The sequence below is a fragment of the Micrasema longulum genome, unplaced genomic scaffold, assembly GCF_059751315.1.
Source record: "Micrasema longulum isolate JH-2025_06_02 unplaced genomic scaffold, ASM5975131v1 h1tg000037l, whole genome shotgun sequence".
Taxonomy (NCBI): domain Eukaryota; kingdom Metazoa; phylum Arthropoda; class Insecta; order Trichoptera; family Brachycentridae; genus Micrasema; species Micrasema longulum.
Window position 1 is genome coordinate 561,863 of NW_028277244.1, and position 21,384 is coordinate 583,246.

General features: G+C 33.0%; 1 protein-coding gene across 6 annotated transcripts in view; it reads left to right on the top strand.

Annotated features, from left to right (window-relative positions):
• The window catches only part of LOC148285393 (THAP domain-containing protein 2-like), a 143,319-nt gene that overhangs the window by 110,119 nt on the left and 11,816 nt on the right, over nucleotides 1–21,384 (top strand). Inside the window, exons 1-3 of one of the 6 annotated variants that reach the window (XM_088225639.1) lie at nucleotides 4,208–4,346; nucleotides 5,440–5,620; nucleotides 6,428–6,496. The exons of 3 other annotated variants lie outside the window; for them this stretch is intronic. In XM_088225639.1, coding sequence (XP_088081765.1) covers nucleotides 4,270–4,346; nucleotides 5,440–5,620; nucleotides 6,428–6,496 — 327 coding nt within the window. In that variant the 5' untranslated portion in view covers nucleotides 4,208–4,269. Of the gene's footprint in view, nucleotides 1–336; nucleotides 524–4,207; nucleotides 4,347–5,439; nucleotides 5,621–6,427; nucleotides 6,497–13,721; nucleotides 13,853–19,541; nucleotides 19,726–21,384 lie in introns of those variants that run through there. 2 more of the 6 variants (XM_088225654.1, XM_088225635.1) reach the window with 2 other exon arrangements.

Here is a 21,384-nt window from a genome sequence, read left to right on the forward strand (position 1 = left end):
ATTGACCGAACCGCATTCGTTTTTTTCCGTTTTTTAAACAGTTTTATACTGTGGCCATTAAATGCAGCAAAGTATCATCGTAATCGTAATAAAAATCACCAAATCAATCACACTCTAGGGGGCAGAGAAGATTCAGAATATTATTTTATTATTTATTATTTTATAATATACGAGTATTAAGAGAACGAATGAAATGAATTCTGAATCCTTCTTCTAAAGTTTTGTCATAATCTTTGACGTGGGTTTATTTAATAATAAAGAAAGTTATCAAATCATTTTTGTATGTATGATATTTTGTCATAACTGATTTTTGCTTTGTTTTTAATTGAATTCAAGATTCCCGGGCCCATTTCATGAAAAGAGAGAAGATTGGATTAAATTTTGTCAAAACAATCGCAGGGAAGAAACTTGGTTACCTAACAAAAATACGTATATCTGCTCAGCTCATTTTCGTGATGACGATATGTATGATACAAAAAATGGTCGGCGCTACCTTAAGAAAAAGGCAGTGCCTTATGATCATGTAAGTTTTTAATTAAAATACCTGCTCGCATTCAACTCAATTGACATTATTCAAAAAACTTTGATAATGGAAATGTCGTATTTTTTATAGCTAAAGTTTTGTAATGAAACGCTTGAATTGTGATTTTGTATCTGTCATGTTAAAGCCCTCTGTTTCTCAATCACGAATAACTATTGAGGTTCTTAAAAACATGCTAAACATTTGAGCTATCACAATGAACAATAATGAACATGCTTAAGTTATCGCAGTCATAAGTCAACGCGTATGTTATCTCTAAGTCAACGCTCGTGTTGGTTTGTTTTTTGTTTTCCTCGTAAATAAATACAGTTTATTGGCAAAAAATTGGCATTTACTATAAAAAATAATACAATATATTGCATTTGCAAAATAGTAGTAAGGAGTATGTAATACGAGAACGTGAAAATTAAATTACAATCGCTATGGCGACTGCTTCTCTTGATATTTGGCTTGCCAACCGCTGGCTTGATGTAATAAATAGCATGATAAATAATAAATAAATAATTCAATTAGCAGTTTTGGAATATTTTCCATGTTTACACTGGTGAAATTCAAATATGTGATTGCGCAGCAGGAATATACGTCGTGAAACGTAAATATTTTGACATTTAATATTAGGTCTTCACGGATGTTCCATTGTGATCGCGAATACGATAAACAACCATGGTGAGAAATTGTTATCACGTCGTTTATTAGCACGTCGAAAGTTATTTGTGATTGAGCTACTAGGCGTATTTAACAATATTTTTAATTTATTTTATTTTTATTATATTTTATATATTTTTTAATATCCAATCCGTAGGTTTCTGTTATTTTTGTTGCTTTATATCTGTAATATAAATCTTTTATATTTGAGTAATTGTAATTATTTTGTATACAATTGGTTTGTTCTGATATTTTTTTTATTATTTGTATTGGAATTATATTATCAATCGCTTTCTTAAGACGGTATAATGCGGTATTAATGCTCTTTTAAAATATTTCTACTTCGATTCTATTTCTATTTTAAAAACAATAAACGATACGAAATACCACACTAAAAAAGAAACAACCTCTTGTGCTTGCTTTGGGATTACAATATTAATCATGTAAGTACAAAATATACATATTAAAAATAAAAATAATGAAAAAATAAAACAATATTAAAACTACACTTTTTTTTTACGTAAAATGCCATGGGGCAGCCCTAATGATTTCGCCGTTACCCTAGTCCGTCGTGCGCAAGTGTATTTCTCCGTATAGTTAAACGATAACAAATGTGATGCGCATGCGGAAGAGAGCAACATACCGAATATAACTCTCAGTAGACCGATATAAACAGTCCGGGATTTTTACTATACTGCGTTTTTGCTTGCCCAAGTCCGTGAGATATGACCTGTTGTCACTTACACCCCCCGCTGGCCATGTTTGTTTTACTTTAATGGCTGCACCTAATTAATTAAATTAATTATGGATAACTTATATAGCGCCATTTTCGTAATAAAATACCTCAAGGGCGCTTACTCATGAACCTACTCATGAACACCTACTACTCATGAACACCATTTAAAATAGTTTTATACACTCCAATCCTTAAAATTTATCCCGTCATTTTAAATTTGTACCTTTGTTTGAATTAAATATAAAAGCGTAATAGTATGTGTTATGTTTAATTACGACACATAAAATAATATAATCATTATTGAAGAGATGGATTGTGAATATTTTTTATAAAAAGAATAATAAAATCATTATAAAAAAGTTTTTATTTTATCAAAATGTTGCGAAACATGAAATATTTTCAACCAAAAATACGGTAGGAAATTGCAGACTACATGTACATTTATTACGATGTGAATGCAAATGAAATGGTTTTGCCGCGACCAATATTTGTGTACTTTCGGGGGTCTCGTGTGCAAAAACCATTAGAATTACAGAATATATAAAACTATGACTAAATAGACCGTTTTATCGACTACCGTAAATGGTTTGTCGCGAGCGGGAGGGTCGTTACTAGGGGACGTCACAGCGCTGCGCGTGGGGGTCTAAATTTAGACTTGTGTGGGAACGGCGCGCGCTCAGTTCAGTTGCATCTCCGGAACGAGTTGGTCGGTTTTAGTGATCTACGGCGAGCTGATATGTGAAATTAACATTGGAAATAACTGAGATAATGTGAAAATGCCACGTCCTCTGAAGAGAAAGAAGTCTGTGAAATCTGGAACTCCGAACAAAATGCGTGCACCGCGACTTACAAATGCAGAACGTTGTCGGCTTCGTCGATTGCGACAAAAAGAGTTGAAAAAAAGACGCCAGAACTCGAATTTGGATGGTGGAGCCCCCATTACAAGTAGCAAGTGCGTACAACGTTCGGAGCATTCCAGCACTTCTCCCGATAACGAAAGTAACGTATGTAATTTCGCATTCATTTAAGATCAGATGAGAGTATCAAAAATACTCTCTTTTTTTTTGTATGTTTTCACCTAAAATTGAACCTGGAGCCTTCTGTGTGTGAGTCAAGCGTCATACCCATTGAACCACGAAAGCCGCATAATTTTAATTTGTTAAAATATACCCCCCGTATAGAACAAAGGCGGGTCACAAAATTAAATCTTATATAAGCCAATAAAAAAATATTATGAAATGGGAAAAAACATTTACGAGTATGATGAAAAAAAACAAAATTCAAACAGAAGATTTAGAAATATATTTGTGTTAAATAACTTACAAATGAAATACATATATGTACTTTGTCATTATTAGAGCACACATAAGAACTTTAACATATTACAACAGAGATGAATAACATTTTAGCGAAGAGAATATAGATGTCTAGGCATTCACAGGGCTTATGACCTGTCATTGGCTGGTTTAAGTGGCCAATTTACACACTGTGTAACACTCACCATTCTGCCTTTATTTGAACATCAATTTTCTTCGATTCTTCCATCTATTAATGTTTGCGAAGTTAAGATAGAAGAATCGAAGGAATACAGCCTGTAGCTAGTGTCTCGGACTCACAGACCAAAGGTCCGTGGTTCGAATCCCACTCTTTTCCAACTTGATTCCATTTTCTAATAGCGAGTTATTTACAACTTGTTAAAAATGGCCCTCAAAATTAAATATTTGGGTAAATCATAAGAACGCAAATATTTCTTTTATAAAAAAATATAAAAAAATAGATGTTCAAACATAGGCAGAATGGTGAATGTTACACAGCTTGGAAAGCGGCCGCTTAAATCAGCCAATGATAGGTCATAAGTCCTGTGGATACCTAGAGTTACATATATATTATTTTTTCTAAAATGTTCTTCATCTCTGTTTTAATATGTAAACATTAACAGCTCTTTTGGGGGTCGAATCCAGTCTTTGTCAAAAAAAAAAATGTACATTTGAATATGTTAATGTGTGTACTACTTCAAGATTCAAAATACAAAAATAATATTATAATAATTAATCGGTAAATACATTATTAAAAAATGTTTTATTTGATTTAATTATTTTAATAAACGGTGTTTCTCGTTGAGTGCGGCCCTGCGCTCGTCGGTCGTCGTCGCCGGGCCGACAGCTGCCGACCGCCTAAAGCGCTCTGATTGGTTCACCCAAGGTCACTCGTTCTATTCTGAAACGGCGTACGCGCATCAAAATGAACCGGACGGAACTACCTACTCATAAATGAGTAGTTTTACGCTTCGGTCGCAAGTTACTTTGGAATCGTCTCTCAGTGCGCAGCTGCCGATTTAAATTGAATCATGCCGTGTTGTGCCGTTTTTAAGTGTAAAAATACTGCGGGGATTAAAAAGAAGCAGGATGGGATCACATTTCATGTGTAAGTAGCGAATTCACAAATCACATTTTTTAATAATTGAATTATTTTACTGTCAAAGCTAATTGGCAAACAAAATACGGTGGACATTTTGTTAGTGTTGCCAGGGTAGTTGATTTTTTTACGCTACTTTTTATAAACATATATTTATATGTATTAAATGTATTTATTTAATTAATTTCTATATGATTGTATAACGATTTTTTTTAATTTGCCAATAAATGCACCTGTTTTGTTTATAGTCAAGTTAGTAAAATATTTTTTGTTGCAAAAGGTTATGGAGAGATAAAACTTAGCAGATATTTAACACATACACCCTAACTATAGCGTATGGATCTTTCCTTTGACCCTTATCTTGACCAAACTGGTGCATAAAGCATCTGATTGACGCAGTGTTATCTTGATCATTGGCGAGGTGATCAGTCCTGCGCTTTAGATCTGGGAGAGGAATGGAATATGTTTAGATAGGCAGAGAGGATAGAACGCCATATCACTCTGTCTTTACATACAGACCTTTCTTCCTCTACACTCATAATTTTTTTTTATGCACGCCTGACGATTATTCCGACTTTTAACATGTCCATTTTCAAATATTTCTCAGATTTGGTTATGCCATGTCTTTGACGGTCTTCCTCGTCTCCTGAATCCGTCTACTTTCGCATCGTAAATCCTTTTAGCCGTTCTTTCCCTGTCCATTCGCTCTACGTGTCCAAACCAAACGCCGAGCTCCTTTCTTTATTTTGTCGATAGTGCTTATCTCAACCTTACATAACCTACCACACATCGTTTTACTTCACATTCACCTGAGAGATCACATTTCGACAGCATTCAGCGTGCTTTCATAATTATTTTTTCAATTCCAAACTTCGCTCCCATACATAAGGGTTGGCACCAGAACTCCATTGTTCGAACTTATGGACCAAATATTTTATTTTTCCGTGTAGCGTTTAGCGTATCCTAACTTGTTAAGGTCGTAAATTGCGGCTCATAGCTGCATATGAGTCGTCATTCCTGCCAATTTTCCTCCGTTACCTTTTGTTGACAATTACGTTTTTTCATTAGTAACAATATTAACAATTTTTCTGCGGAATTCTAGCTTCCCTGCTGATGAAAAAAGGAGAGCAGAGTGGGTACAAATAGTAAAAAGATCACGTCGAGATGAGTTTTGGAGGCCAACAAAGCGAAGCGTAGTTTGCTCAATGCATTTTGACGAAAAATGCTTTTATGACACAAAAGGTGGATTGAAAAGATTAAGCAAAAAAGCTTTTCCAAATAAGGTAGGTTAAATTCAAATAAATATTTTTTTTAACATTATCTACATCTATCTCACTTCTTTTAATGGATTTTGATGCAGTTTTCAATACTGGTTAGGTCGTATATTGAGGCACTTGAGGTATATTGATGAATAATATATTAATCTGAGTCAGGTATAATCGAGGTCGAATATATGACATAAGAATGGTAAAACAGGTCTATACGACGAAAATAAACTGTAACTTGGAACGAGGACAATCAAGGAAGAAGTGCCATCAGATAAACCAAAATCTTAAGTTTGGTCATGTCAAACACAGGTAGAACCGAAGGGCATGTATGAATGTGGAGGAAGCTAGGAATATATACCAGGATAGATGTGTGTGGTGGTCCATCCTCTCTGCCCACAGGGAAATGGCGTGATGGTGGTAGTAGTAGTAGTAGCATATTGAGGAAAGTTGTAGTGTATTATTTTAGCTCTTGCCCGTGGCTTCGCTCGAAAACTAATTTCGATGTCTTTTTTTCTCGACTCTCAAGATAAGGCAACCGCGAGTAAAAGCTGGTTTATATATACAATAAAAAAGTAAACAGGTCGTGTATCTGTATTGATTAAAATCATTTAAACTACACATGGAATATTCTATTTGGATATAGAGATCAAACAGTATATTTTACATTTTTTTTATGTGTGCCTCTTGTACCCGAATCACGTGAAAACTACTAGACAAATTATTTATTCTGTTTTTATTGTTTTACATCAATACGCCTACAATAGATAAAGCAAACGAAAAAACACAGGGGGTAGTGATTTGATCATATCTTATTTTTTTTAGCATTTGATCTTGACATCAGGAGAGTTCGAGTCCTACATGTACAGATCTGGATCTTCAACATCGGAATATGTGCGTATTATTATTATTATTTATACATTGAATAAGCGTGTTTTTTCATTTTTATAACATGGTATTTTCTTTAAAATCATACAGGTCGCCGTTATAATTATAAGGTTATTCAAAAGCTATACTAGAGATGGTTTTAATTCCTTGAAAACTGTCTTTTGTCATATTGACGAATTTTTTTTTGAGGTTAAGTTAAATCGTTGGTCCACGTTAATAAACCAAAAACAATAAATGACATAAAAAATAACGTCGTTCGCGTTATTACTGTGACTAAGCCAGAGTCATAAAAAATTGGGCCTCTCGGATTACGACGATTAAACAAAGCCGTTGTGGATATTTGACCGACATTATCTTTTAAACGTAATGGTATCAAATATTTTTTAACTTGACATGAAAAATATCGTTTTATATAAAAATGTATTTTTTTATTTAAGTTATTATTATTCTATTACTCTTATTGAATGAGCCTGTTGTGTTTATCAATGTTTCCGCGTGCACAATATTTTTTTTAAGAAATAATCAAATTATTTTTATGAATATAATCTTGTATTTAATATTATGAAATTACTTTAATATTGTTTGCGATCTGGCAACATTACGCGGCCCCTTCGCGCACGCACGCGGGTAGGAGTGTGACAGGGACGCGGCGGGACGTTCGGCGGACTTCTGTGGGCTTATTCTGTAACTAATTCGTGTCGTATGAAAGGGAAAGAGAGCGAAATAGATTTAGATTGCGTTAGAGTGAGATAGATATATGACGAACGAGCAAACTTTCGAAACGAAATTGTGACAGAATAAGTCGGCCGAACGCAATACGATGTATGTAAATGTGATTCTACGCGCTCAAAGAAGTTCAGTGTAACGGGAAATTGGATATAACTAAGTTTATCTACACGCGGTAAAAATTAGACCATTTAATAGGGAAATATCACATACTACGAATACCGATAAAAATATATGAAATGGATTTCGAATAATTAATTTTTAAAATCAATATGGATATCGCGGAGAAATGTATATATATATGTAACTTTAAAAAAAATATGTCACTAGAAAAACACGACGTGTTTGGCATTGATAATTGTGACGTCAAGATTCGTGACGGTGTTCTAAAAAAATTCAAACGGTTTGGAACAAAGTTGAAAAATAAACATGAATCGTAACGTATTAAGGGCGTGGCCAATGCAATGCTGTTTTTGCGGGATTTAAAAATTACAAATTGAAAAATATTTTTTTATGCTACTAATTAGTAAAAAATATTGTTTTTACTCGACAGTATTTCATAGACCCTTATTACTTAAAAAATGTTTTAAAAAAAACACAGCTTTATTTCCCTGTTGTAAGGTGAAATTTCTCAAAAACGTACGAAAAAAAAATGAACTACGTCACAAGTTCTTTCGACTCAACCAATGTTAGAGTGTTGTGATAGGTTCTGGTTTCTGGGAAACTCACCAATTAGCAGAACTCACCGACTAGAACTGGTGACGTCAAGGGCGGAGTAATTTAATAAATACAATACTCTCAAAAAGTATAGCGCTGATAAAAGAAAAAAAAATGATAGATAAAATATAGAAATATTGAATTTTTTGATGGTGTATTAATTAATTAACAAATAATAAATAAAAACACCGTTTACAATCACAATTTTATGTGCATCCACTTATATTTCACTACAAACGTTTTTTTTTTTGCAGGGATTTCCCTCTTCAAATCTTATAGTAACATTTTTTTTTTCATTTTTATTTTCTTTAGTTAGTGAGTATTCAAAGCATGTATATAATATAACTAGCTTTTATATGCGGGCTCACTGGCATGGTATTTGGGAGAAATTGGTGGGTAATTAATACGTTTTGTCGTTTATAAATAAGAATTTTACCAAGGAATAACATTTTTTTAGATAGAAAGTAGCCTGTATCGATTGCCGATCCTCTAACTATCACCATGAAAGATTATGACGATCTGTTAGTCTAAACCGAAAAGAAATTTAAACCAAACTAACAATAAATAAAGCAAGTAAATTATAGAAATTTAAATGATTAATTTCATGTTTTGTTTTCATTGTTTCAGTGTTATATATTTATTTCCATTGTACATTTTTTTAAATTCGAGATGAAAAATAAGTATTCTAATATAAATTAAGCAGTAACTTTGTTGTTATTCATTATAATCAAATAAATAAGAATATCTTTGTTTTAAACTACTTTTTTTTTCTACCGACTGGTTTTAAAGCTATACAAGCTTCGTTATCAAGGTATGTTTAACTAATGCATTATATACTATTTTATTTTATCAATGTTTACTAAATATTAAGCTGCGCATGGAACTAACTATTTTTGTCTTGTAAGGATGTGAAGCGTAATGTGTAATGGATAAAATCTTTATATATAGAAATCTCCCAAAATATCAAACTAAAAAACTTCAATCTGTTTTCAATGCAGCAGCAAGGCTTATTACGGGAGTAAAAAAATATTCTCACATCTCACAACATCTTCGAGATTTGCACTGGTTAAAAAGCCCAGAGAGAATAAAATACAAGCTGTGCTGGACAGTATTCAAATCCCTTAATGAAACGGCTCCAAAATGCCTATCGGACCTTTGTATTAGGGAAAATACATGTCAAAGAAAATCTACTCTTAGGTCAGCATTTGATTCAGGAAGAGGAAAACTTGTCGAAATCCGGCGCTCCCCAAACACTAGATTTGGAGATCGTGCTTTTGCCGCCGCCGGCCCCTCTGCCTGGAACCAATTGCCTTCAAACTTACGAATCATCGACAGTCCCAGTCAGTTCAGATCCCAACTAAAATCCCACTTCTTTAAACTATCATACCCTCAATTTTAAATCTGGAAATATAATACATCCCTTAAGTTTAGTTAGAATGTAAGTTTAGATAAACAATTGTAAAGCGCCCTTGAGGTGATTTTTTTACAAAAATGGCTCTATGTAAATCAGCCAAATATTATTATTATTATTAATTCAGCACTGTACTTTGATAAAGAAGCTTGTATAGCTTTGAAACTGGGCGGTAGAAAAAATATAAAGATGTGGTTAAAAATAAAGTTTATTTTTACGTTTATATTAGTTTAAGTATCCTGTTTTTACACCTCTTCGGCTATCCCTATGTAAATAATATGTCAAACGGTCGCTCTGTAGAGACGTGAAGGTAACAAAAACAAATGCACTTTCGCATTTATAATATCAAGTATGGAGTATGGATGGATGGACAGTTTATATGGTAAACCCAGTCACATCCGAAACCACAACGATCGGTATCAGCAAGATGACATATTGGCATATTTTTTTAAATTTATAACAAAACATTTAAAAATCCAAATGGTTGCTTACTTTTTCAGAGCGCAGTGCTAGCTACCTGTCACTTATCAAACGTTGTTACGAACACGACGTGTGAGACGATTAAAAGTGTTAAAAAATATATTCAACTAAAAGCAATACAAAGGTAAAGTGTGTTTAAAGAAGTGTAGACAAGAATATTATACCGTACACGCGTCTTTTTATTTATGTCTATGGCTAATGCCATAATGTTGGCAATCTAACATTAAAATAAATGCAACACCTGTGGACTAATGTACCGAAGTTTATTGCCAACTTAAGAAACTGCCGTTTTTGAGAGTGAATTTTGCAAATTAAATTTATGAATGAAATTTTTGATTATTATCGCTATTATAAACACTAAAAGATTATAGTAATAATACACCACTGGCTAATAGAGTTGTCCATACGGACAAAAACCATTCTATGATTATCAACCACAAAGTTAACTACAGCTTACCGCAATATATCGGACCGTAGGTACTCAGGTCGAGAATTGCAAGTACAAACTGAAACCGTTCGTTACATTTTAGTTGTTAAGCAAAAAAAACAAACAAAATATTAAGACGCTTTTATTCTATGCAATAGAACTAAATTACTTCTCTTTAAGGGGGAGCGAATTATGCCTCTGATAATAAGAGTCTTTAAAAACTCAATTATAGGTACAGTTTATTAAATCTGATATTTCTCCCGGGCAAAAATATGTACATACAGTGGGGCCTCGCTAATCCGGACCCTCGCTTATTCGGTGATCGCGGTAATCCGGGTGATCGGGCGGGGACGTTCGCGGGGGAGGCGGTAGGCATTGCGACCTGCCTCGAGCGCCGCGTTTAGCAGTCTGATGTCACCCATCAACCCGCGTGCGCGTGTAGCGTATTCGTTCATTTGGCGCGCTCGCGCTTTTCAACTTACAAAATGGCGCCGCCACGTAAGCATTCAACGTTGACTTTAAAGGACAAAGTACAGATTATCGAGATGATAAATAATGGTGACAGCTACACTGTCATTGCTCGCAAGTTTGGTATAGGCAGGTCAACTGTAGGCGATATAAAAAAGATCAAAGAGAAGATCGTAAAATACGTCTCCAAAACAGAACATGGTCCCGGAGCACGAAGGACGCTAAAAATATCAGATAATCCCGCTTTAGAGGATGCTTTGATTACGTGGTTCTTGCAACAAAGGCGATTGCATGTTCCTCTAAGTGGTGATATGATTCGTGAAAAGGCTCGTATTTTACATCGCGAAATTACAAATTCCAATGTTGGGTTTAATGCAAGCAGAGGATGGTTAGATAACTTTAAGAAGCGCCACGGAATAAGACGTTTGAAGGAGGTCGGTGATAAATCATGTGATGAAGCTGCTATCGGACCATTCCAGCAAGAGTTTCAGAAAGTTTTTAGCGAAAAAAACTTAACAGCGGATCAGGTTAACAATGCTGAAGAATTTGGTTTATAGTAGTCTGTAGTTACAAACATAATCCAATATACAAAGTAATATAAGCATCAGTGCCTCGATTATGAACGCTATCTTCATCTGTATATATCGAGACGGTATACTTAACTTCAGTACTATCTGTACCTTACCTCGGTTTGTTTTACCTACCTACCTGACAAGTATGTCATATCGACATCATATGATCGAAACAAGCCAATGGAATGACCGCAAACAATAAGTCCGCGTTCCTTACGTCATTAACATTTAAAATAGTTCTCATTTATATTTTAAATAGGCTTCTGCAATAAAAAGTGCTCACTACAAAGCAATTATAATCTCCAATAAATCCCAATTCAAGCAAAAAATGCTCGCTTGAACATGCATTTTGCATGACTTTTGGAAATCACGAAGACGGTACGCTTAACGATCGTCTGTATGTATCTACCGATCGACTACAAAGCCGGCTCCTATAACGTCTCGATACATACACTCGAAAAGATAGAAAAAATATAATAACTAAATATTGGTAACTTTCTGACGTATATAATATATGTCCGACACCTAGATACTCTTATTTGTTAATAGGACAGAACTTAGCGACATTATTTTCACATCTAGGCGTTCGTTTTATTAAAATGACAGTTGTGTCGGAATATATAATCTCTGTCTGACGCCTAGATACTCTTATTCGTTAATAGGACAGAACCTAGCGACATTATTTTTACAATTAGGCGTTCGTTTTATTAAAATGACAGTTATGCCGGAATTTAATTCGACTTCAAAAGTTACGTATTTCTTCCTCATATTTTTAATAGGCTTTTAAGAAAAAAGTGCCAACCTCAAAACGATTAAAACAAATTATGAATCATATTTTTTTTTAAATCGCTCGGTGGAACAAAATTTTTGACACTTTTAATGCGTAGATAAACGTATCGAGGGGTTCTAGACCCGTTGGTATAAAACGATGTACTTACAGTAAAACTTGATGGTGGAGGTATCGGTACTATACCTTTCTAGTCGGTCGGGAGACTTTTAGCTTCAATTATGACGTCATACTGAAGCTATGTCATTTTAAAGCGTATATATGTGTACCGTGACGTATGCTTCCCCTTGATTCATATCGATGTACCAACCCAAAACTTGAAAGTGGGGGGTCGGTAGAATATCTTTATAATCGCTAGAGGGAATTTATCTTCAACTTTACCTTCAAGGTAAAGGTATGACGTCTTTATCTTCCCATCGTAATCGAGGCTCAGGTACATTAAAATTAATGGAATATACATACTTTAAGACATACTAATACTGGAATTTAAATATCTTTGGGTTTAATTTATAGTAAATTTTATTATTTCTTTAGTCTCCGTTAAGATATCAGCCTTTTAAAATTAAATTCCTAAAGGGTTAAATCCCAGTAGTCTGTAAGGAATTGGATTGGAAATGTTAAACAGTTACCGTTTCACAAATTAAACTGTTTCTAAATATCAGTTTAAAGCAGCGTACGCGAAAAATCTGGTACAAGCAACTTCAGAAACAGTTGAAAAAAAATTATTCAATTGTTTTTTAAGAATCCCGTTTTTTCCACACTGCTCTAAAAACCGTTATAACTAACATATTACAACAGAGTTGAAGAACATTTCAGAGAAGGTAATATAGAAGTCTAGGCATCTACAGGGCTTATGACCTGCCATTGGCTGCTTTACGTGGCCACTTTACATACTGTGTAACATTCAACATTCTGACCATATTTGAAAATCAACATTCCTTCAATGCGTTCATCTGTTGATGTTTGTGAGGTAAAAGAGAGAAAGACTTCACAAAAGTCAACAGATGGAAGAGTTGAGGAAATGTGGATGTTCGAAGATAGGCAGAATGGTGAATGTTACACAGTGTGTAAAGCAGGGACGAAGGAGAATATGAAGCAAGTGAGGCTGAGCCTTTCTCAGAAATCATTGCTATTCACCAGTACCTAATATGTATTTTAATTCGCATTATAAAGATAAAAAACTACCAACCAATTAAAAAATTCTCAAAGATGCCTACAAACATGGTTTGTACTGTGTTATTTAGGTACTTATTTAATATTTATGCATATTATACTTATCCTTAAAATCTGAGCTTCATTAGAAATTTGGTATCAAGGACGCCAGTGGTGTAAAGTTGCCACTTAAACCAGCCAATGACAGGTCATAAACCCTGTAAATGCCTAGACTCCCATATCCCTTCTTAAAAATGTTTTCCCGCTCTGTTCGAACAATTTTAAATATCAAAAATAATAATGCTATTTTCTTTGCAACTATTGAAATATTCGTCTGTTTTTATGCGTCATAATTATTTATTATTATTATTATTTTTAGCATTCGCGTGCTAATGAAACTGATTATAAATAGCAATAATTTACTCCACTACCACAGGCGAGAAATCGTGGCAACGAGGCAGCATACATAGGTAGGTAATTGCCTTCCTTCCCCTCACTCTCGAGTAGACCGCTGTCGCGTTCGCGTGTGACGCCACGCCGTGAAAATGCCTTCGTGTGTGATGAGAAAGTGTACCAATTATACGGGGTCCGTGAAGGGCAGAACAGACATATCGTTCCATTCGTAAGTACAAAAAAATCAAATAATTACTCGGTAAGATGAACGTGGGTATTTTCAAGATATTTGCCACAACTCGCTGGCGCGTAAGCTCTTAATAATTATCATTTTCTTTGGTGAATTTGAAGTCACGGAGAAAACAGGCACATAATATAACAGTCCTTAAAATATAGCTTAATTAAACCGACAGCTGCCCAACTCATTGGCCTAGTAATGGAAAATTACTGATCACTGATCATGTACCGATCAAATTAATTTTAACAGTTTTTTTCATGCAAACATAAAACTCTGGATATGACTCTTGAAAATTGATATAAAAACGCATATTATAGACCATAATTTACTAAAATTAAGACATTAAATACTTTTTTTCACAAACAACAAATGTTTTTTTAAAACTTATTTTGTTTATTTTTTTATTTTGTTTATTTTGTTCTTTTGTTTATTTTGTTTATTTTGTTTATTTTGTTTATTTTCTTTATTTTCTTTATTTTATTTATTTTATTTATTTTATTTATTTTATTTATTTTATTTATTTTATTTATTTTATTTATTTTATTTATTTTATTTATTTTATTTATTTTATTTATTTTATTTATTTTATTTATTTTATTTATTTTATTTATTTTATTTATTTTATTTATTTTATTTATTTTATTTATTTTATTTATTTTATTTATTTTATTTATTTTATTTATTTTATTAACATTAACGGCAAATCTGCCTTTTACAAACATTTATAATATAAACATATTTTAAAAACATGAATTTCCTTTTACCCAAGATTTAAAAAAAAAAAAAAAACCAAAAATTATACAAGATTTATATTAAAAAAATTAACCTAAAAATTATACAGCATATTCAGTAGAAAGTTTAAATAATAAAACATTCTACAGTAAAACAACAAGAAAATCATAAGTATTGTTTCACACAGCTAGGTAAAGTGAACAAAAAACTGTATATATATATATATATATATATATATATATTATGAAATGCATGAATAAATAAATATAATTACCATTCACCATCTTTGAAAAAATTCAAAGGGTTTGAAATAAGAGATAGCATAAGAAATCAAACATTGATTTGAGTCTTCTGAACACTTTATTTTATTTTTACAAATATTAAAACAAAAATTGCATGACAATTGTTTCGCCTCGTTAGGGCATTTTCAAACGAATGTGAAGATTAGGTGGATTGAATGTCCTTGTATAGTTATTTAATTCAAGGTACTTATATAACAAATGAAAATGATCTTATGAATTATAGCATGTACATTAATCATAATTGCGGGGAAAACCAATAACAATTAAGAAAACCAGAAACAATTGTCACGAATTTTTTGTTTATATATTTGTAAAAATAAAATAAAGTGTTCAGTAGACTTAAATCAGTGTTTGGTTTCTTATACCATAAGTTTAAATGTGGAGTTCTAAAAATAAACACCAAATCAATCAATAATAATATTTTTTTCAATTTCTATACTTCTTCATGGACCAGGTGGATTTATCAACAATATTTTGAGTTTCTCCAAATGTATGTGTGCGTAAAGTGTGCGTAAAGTGCGCAAAGTGCGTAAGGTGGTCACTTAAACCAGCCATTGACAGGTCATAAGCCCTGTAGATGCCTAGACTTCTATATTAGCTTCTCTAAAATGTTCTTTATCTCTGTTGTAATATGTTAATATAAACAGCTCCCCGGGGAGTTGAATCCAGAGCTTGTCTACAAAAATTTGGACGAACTCAAAATATTGCTATTATAGTGTGTTTAAGACAATTATTCACCAAAAAATAAGACATTTACCCTCTTTTTCATGAACAACATCACACGAATTATTTTTTATTCGATCAATTCACATTAATCAATTTGTCCCATCTCTAACACTTTTGCAAAATAATGTAACCTTGTAAGAAAGTCGTAAATAATTAAGATAATTTGAGTTTTTTTTTAGTTTTAATGCTGATTTTATACATTTATGTTGATTTATATGTCAAGCATTGTATTAAAAAAATAAATTAACATGCCAGATACGAATGATCTTTCGTGTGTCAATATAAATCACTCCTTAGACGTTACTACAAAGTTATGTTCTCACTTTTGCTGACAACTGTCATTCTAATCAAGCTATATTTTAAGGACTATAATTTATTTAATAATTTTAGTTAATTGAAGCTTTTTTCGTTTAAAAATTAAATTATTATAAAATAATAATTTAAAGACCATTATTATTTTTGTTATGTAACCAATTTTTCTAAAAATGCTGTTTTTTCTTTGTTTATTGTTAATTTTTATTTTAACGTCAATATACTACGTAGGTACATGTTGTGTTTTTAACTAGTGAAACTATATGTTTTTGATTGTCTAAAAACGTGGTTACTTACCCCAGTCAAAGCAACTCTATAATGCTATTAGTTTATATAGATATATTTGTTTAAAAAAATTTTTTCGCTATTTACTTTTTTATGACTTCAAATTTGTTTTTATCGTTCTTTCTTCATTTATTTACTATTAAAAAAAAATCATTTATACAATGCTAATTTTACTAATGTTTATTTCATCGTTATACTTAAAATTGCTCCAGTATGAATTATTATGTTTTGAAATAATACACATTTTTTTTATTCGTGGCATATTTATCTCAAATCATTAATAATTTTAATTTATTACTGGGTATATAAATGTAGTTGATAAATCATTTAAATCATTCGGTGGAGAATGTATGCATGCTTTTTTTACAATTTATGTTTCTGAAATTTTTATTAGTATACTGTTTGCATTTGATGTAAATTTGTTGTTATTTTCTAAATAAAATTAGTTTCTGTGACTTCAAATTTGACTGACTTCTGTAAGACCATGCAGTATACAGTGTGTTCGAATGTTTAGTAAGCTTATGTAAATGTGTTAGTGCCCGTCGGTGTAGGTACTTAAAAACATAAAAATTTCATTTATGGTGGTATTGAAATTAAAACCATAAACGTCCTGTTCTGAGAATTACAAATGGTTTATCGTCTTTTTAAGCCTGAAAGATAATAGTCAAACTACGTAGTTAAATCGGTCATTTAAAAACTGCATTAGAAAGTCAGTCTAAACATTTTTAGAAAAACTGTGCTTTATAAAATCTCGAATGAAATGTTTATATCTAACTTAAATAAAAAACTAGCTTCTTTTGTTTTTGTTTATTATTTACCAATATGTTTTTTATAAAGCACTAGTTTCTTAACGGAATGAAGTACGTTTCAAGTCAAAGTCACATCCGCCAGAAAACTGACTTGTGGGGTTTCTCAAATAACCGATAAAATTTTTAGGAAGTTTCAAAAAGGGCTGTAGTTATGCAGAAAGCAGCCAGCCATAGAAAAATAAAACTAAGATAATAGCGCTTTTGTAATAACAGTTAATCAAATCTACACAACAGTTGGAAAGTTTTTTTTTTACTTTCACAAATGATAAATAATGCATCCATTTTTTTTTATAATACAAAAAAGTAATTCAATTATGTATTTGACCAGTTTTAATAATTTTTAAAGTCTGGTTGACCACACAACCTAAGATGTGCATTTTGCAGAATGCAGCCAGCCTTAGTAAAACTCTGATGTATGTTGTGTCTTTATGTATTGAACGTATTATTTTATATTTATATTAGGGTATTTAATTGAAAAGAATCACTTAAATAAGGGAATATGGAAGTCAAGGCATTTACAGAGCTTATTTTGGCTGGTTTAAGTGGCCACTTTACACACTGTGTAACATTCACCATTTCGCCTATTTTTGAACATCTAAATTTCTTCAATTCTTCCATTTGTTGATTTAAGTGAAGTTAAAGAGCTAAACCTTTATTGTTGTAAAGAGATTTATCTGACTGAATTATTTCAGAAGTCCAAGAAGAAGTTTAAAAATTGAAAAATTGTTTTCAGTGACAGGTCATAAGCCCTGTAAATGCCTAGACTTCCACATTCCCGTATTTAAGGTATTCTCCATCGCTCTTGTAATTTGTTAATCTTAATGACTCCCGAGGGGGTGAAATCCAGTCTTTTGTCTACGAACATTTGGACAAACTGAAATATTGTAACTTAATTAATTCATTATTATAACTTTGAAAATAATTTAATTACGTGTTAAAGGAATTTTGGTGATTTTTTAAAGTCTAGTTGACCACACAACCTAAAATATGCATTTTGCAGAAAACAGCCAGATCTAAAATTGAATGATACCTCATTCAAACTGTGCACGTATGAGGTAACATTCTGTATTAAAATGTTTTTTATTGTAATTATTTTTAAATTGTTGAATTTATTACTTACTTATCGCGTCCGGACTTCAGATCTTGCCACTCCAATGTGCAGCGACAGATATCGCCTTGTCAGTGACCATCCTCAAATCATCCTCTTTACAAGTAAACTGCTTTTATAGAAACAGCAGCGAATGAGGATCATCCTGCATCTCTCCACAATCGCAGTTTATGTCATCTTCTTCCAGAAAACTCCACCTCTGTTGATTGTATTTGCACCTAGACACCCCTACCCTTAGTCTGTTGAGAACTTTTTACTCAGAGATGTCCAAACTGTGGGCGGTGTTTGTACTTTTCGATGGCGTTATCCAGAGCCTATCGCCGCGTTCCTCTCTCCCCTCTCTGCGTTTTTCTGCTGAGCTCTCCATGTCAGTTGTGGCTTTAAGGAAACTCCTCGATCCCAGTCTCGGAGGAGCCATTCGATGGTCGTAAAGGGGGTGTCTAAGGTCATGGAACTGTTTATGTCTGTCGGTGTCCGCTGCTACATTTTTCCTGATGTTGGGTGGAGCGATTCTCATTAAAGTTTGTGCACCGGAAGCGTACTCTGCTTCGGAGACACACAAACCCAAGGCAGAGGTGTGAAGTACAAGTGGAGAGGCTCCCCTAGATGATCCTGTGAGCTTTCGTAATATGTTATTTCTGGCGGAGGCTTTCTGTTTATTATTGGTGCAATGCTGCTTAAAAGAAAGCGTCCTATCCATTACACCAATATATTTGAGTGGTCGATTCTCTCTCCCTTCCACGTGACCTCCAGTTCTCTTCTCGCCTGCCTTTTTTTAGGTGGAAGGCACAGAGTTGAGTTTTCTTTGGATTTGGCTTAAACATATTTTTTTCATAGTATTCTCCAAGTATGTTAAGAGTTCGGTCAAGTTTTTCCTCCGCCAACTGAAAAGAGTCTTCTTGAGCAGCCACTGGCTGTTTTATCAGCGTATATAAATTGCCTGGTCTCCTTTGATCGGTAATATATATGTTGTATAGGATTGGCGCCAGAATGCTTCCCTGTGATAGTCCATTCTTTTGGAATCTCCATCGACTGTCCTTGCCCCGAAGAGTCACACAAAATTGTCTATTGTTTAAAAATTGCGAATTAAGGATGTAAGTTTGAAGTCCGTTGTGACATTTTTTTTTCAAAATTGTGGACTGGCTGTTTTCTGCGCATAACTAAATTCAATTAGTAAAGGGTTGTCAGCCGCCAGATTTCATGCGTTTAGAAGAATATTTTATTTGAAATCGGTCGGCCACGCACACATAAGCAAAGGTTTATTAAAAATATGAATGGACTGTACATTACTCGAAACAGTAGAGCGAATCTCACGCCAGACTATCGATTTTACTGTGATGTTGTTATCGGGTTATTCAGGTTCTTTTTACGGCGTAATTTTAAAATCCTCGTCGATTCATTTTTAGGTTTCCCGGCGATGAATCGATACGTGAAAAATGGGTCGAAATCGTCAGAATCCAGAGGAGGGAGTATGATTGGGTGCTAACAATGCATTCCAAAATATGCTCCAAGCACTTTCGTCCGAGTGATTTATACTATACTAAACTCAAAATTCGCCGACTCAAGAAGACAGCTGTTCCGATTATTGAGGTAACAATTTAAGACGCAATGAACAATATCAGTATGTCGTAGGTAGCATTCGACCTATCGACCGATCCGAAAGACAAAAAAAATATAACATCAGTATTGTGTTTATCAAAAATATAACAGAATTTACAGAATATATTTCAGATTATATCATGATTTTTGGACACAGATACTTTTTAAGATATATCGAACTAACCCCTCGGGCGTAGTACAATCCGCAAGATCATTTTATGCGAAAATCGGCAAAAACGTCTGCAGTATTCATAGCTTGATTATAAAAAATCGCGCAATCTTTTTAGAAAATTTATTTTAATTTTTAAAAAATATTTGGAAGACTAAAAAACTATTTATAAAGAGCTTGATGATCGGTATTCGAAGAACAAAACGTTCGACTGGCAAAATTTGATGTTTTTTGCTCTGTTTTGCCCAATTATAATTTTCCGTTTTGTATATATTATATGTTTTTGTTTTTTTAAGATCCCCCTTTTTAACGAGAGCTTAAGATTTAAACTCTTTCGATTTAAACGTATGTCAAATTTTAAATTAATCCTTCGGCAGGGGGCATTGTATACCGAAAGTAACTAAATTCCTTTACCGAGACAAGGAGTTTAAATTTTATATTTCAGATTTCAGTTCTTCTTCATTTAGGTTTAGCTACGCTCTTCGGTAGCGAATGGACGCCAAACGCGTGCTTTGCGTAAAAAAATTCTAACCTTAAGGTATAATAAAAGGTAAATATGTTTTTTTTTAATTCTTATAATTTTATTGTTAATACTGTTATGTGTGTGAAATATAACCAGAATCCCGGACAAGTGTTTTGGCTACTCCCAGGTAAAAATCCTGAAAAAAGAAATCGATTGAAGAAAAGTCCGCCTCTTAAGGTAATGGTTGGCATGTTTATCTAACACGTTTGAGGTACTGGTTTCAATTCCTGGGAGGGTTAACATAAAATATTTGTTTATAAGCTGGTTTAACACAACAAATACTAACCGTCTTTGGTTTGGCACCTGAAGTCTTTTTTTATCTTTTTTTATGGGAGTTGCATTTACGATTTACCTGCTTATTATGTACAAGGTTTATAAAAGGGAATTTTTCTGATTTTAATAAGCTTCTATTTTAAAGGTGTTGGGATCAGGAGGGATATTCTATAGTGGGCTAATCAGGAACTTCTCTAGCATATGCTCTAGTGAAGAGGAAACCACTTAAAACTCTTCAGAAGAAGCCGGCTTGTTGACGTCATCGACAGGCCTTCCGTTCCACTAGAAGAGTGTTAGGCATTTTGAGTCCTACTTTGGTTCATATCATACATCAACTTTTTTTCTTGTCACAAGGTTTTTGTTACGCTTATATATATTATTATGCATATCCTATATATATTAAAAATCACAACCCTTGTCGCCTGGTTCTGTGAATTACAAATTGTTTATTGTCCAAAGGGACAAAAGCCTGAAGAATATAGTAAAGCTTCGTAATTGAGCAGGTCATTTAAACCCCATTTATTAGCCAGTCAGTCCTAACTTTTCAGAAAGAAATCACAGGAAATAGTTTTGTTTTCAAATTTTGAAAACAATGTTTATATCTCACTTTTAAAAAAAGGTAGCTAATGGCGTATTTTGTTATTACAAACTTTTTTTTTGGTAAAACTTTGGTTTATTAACGGAA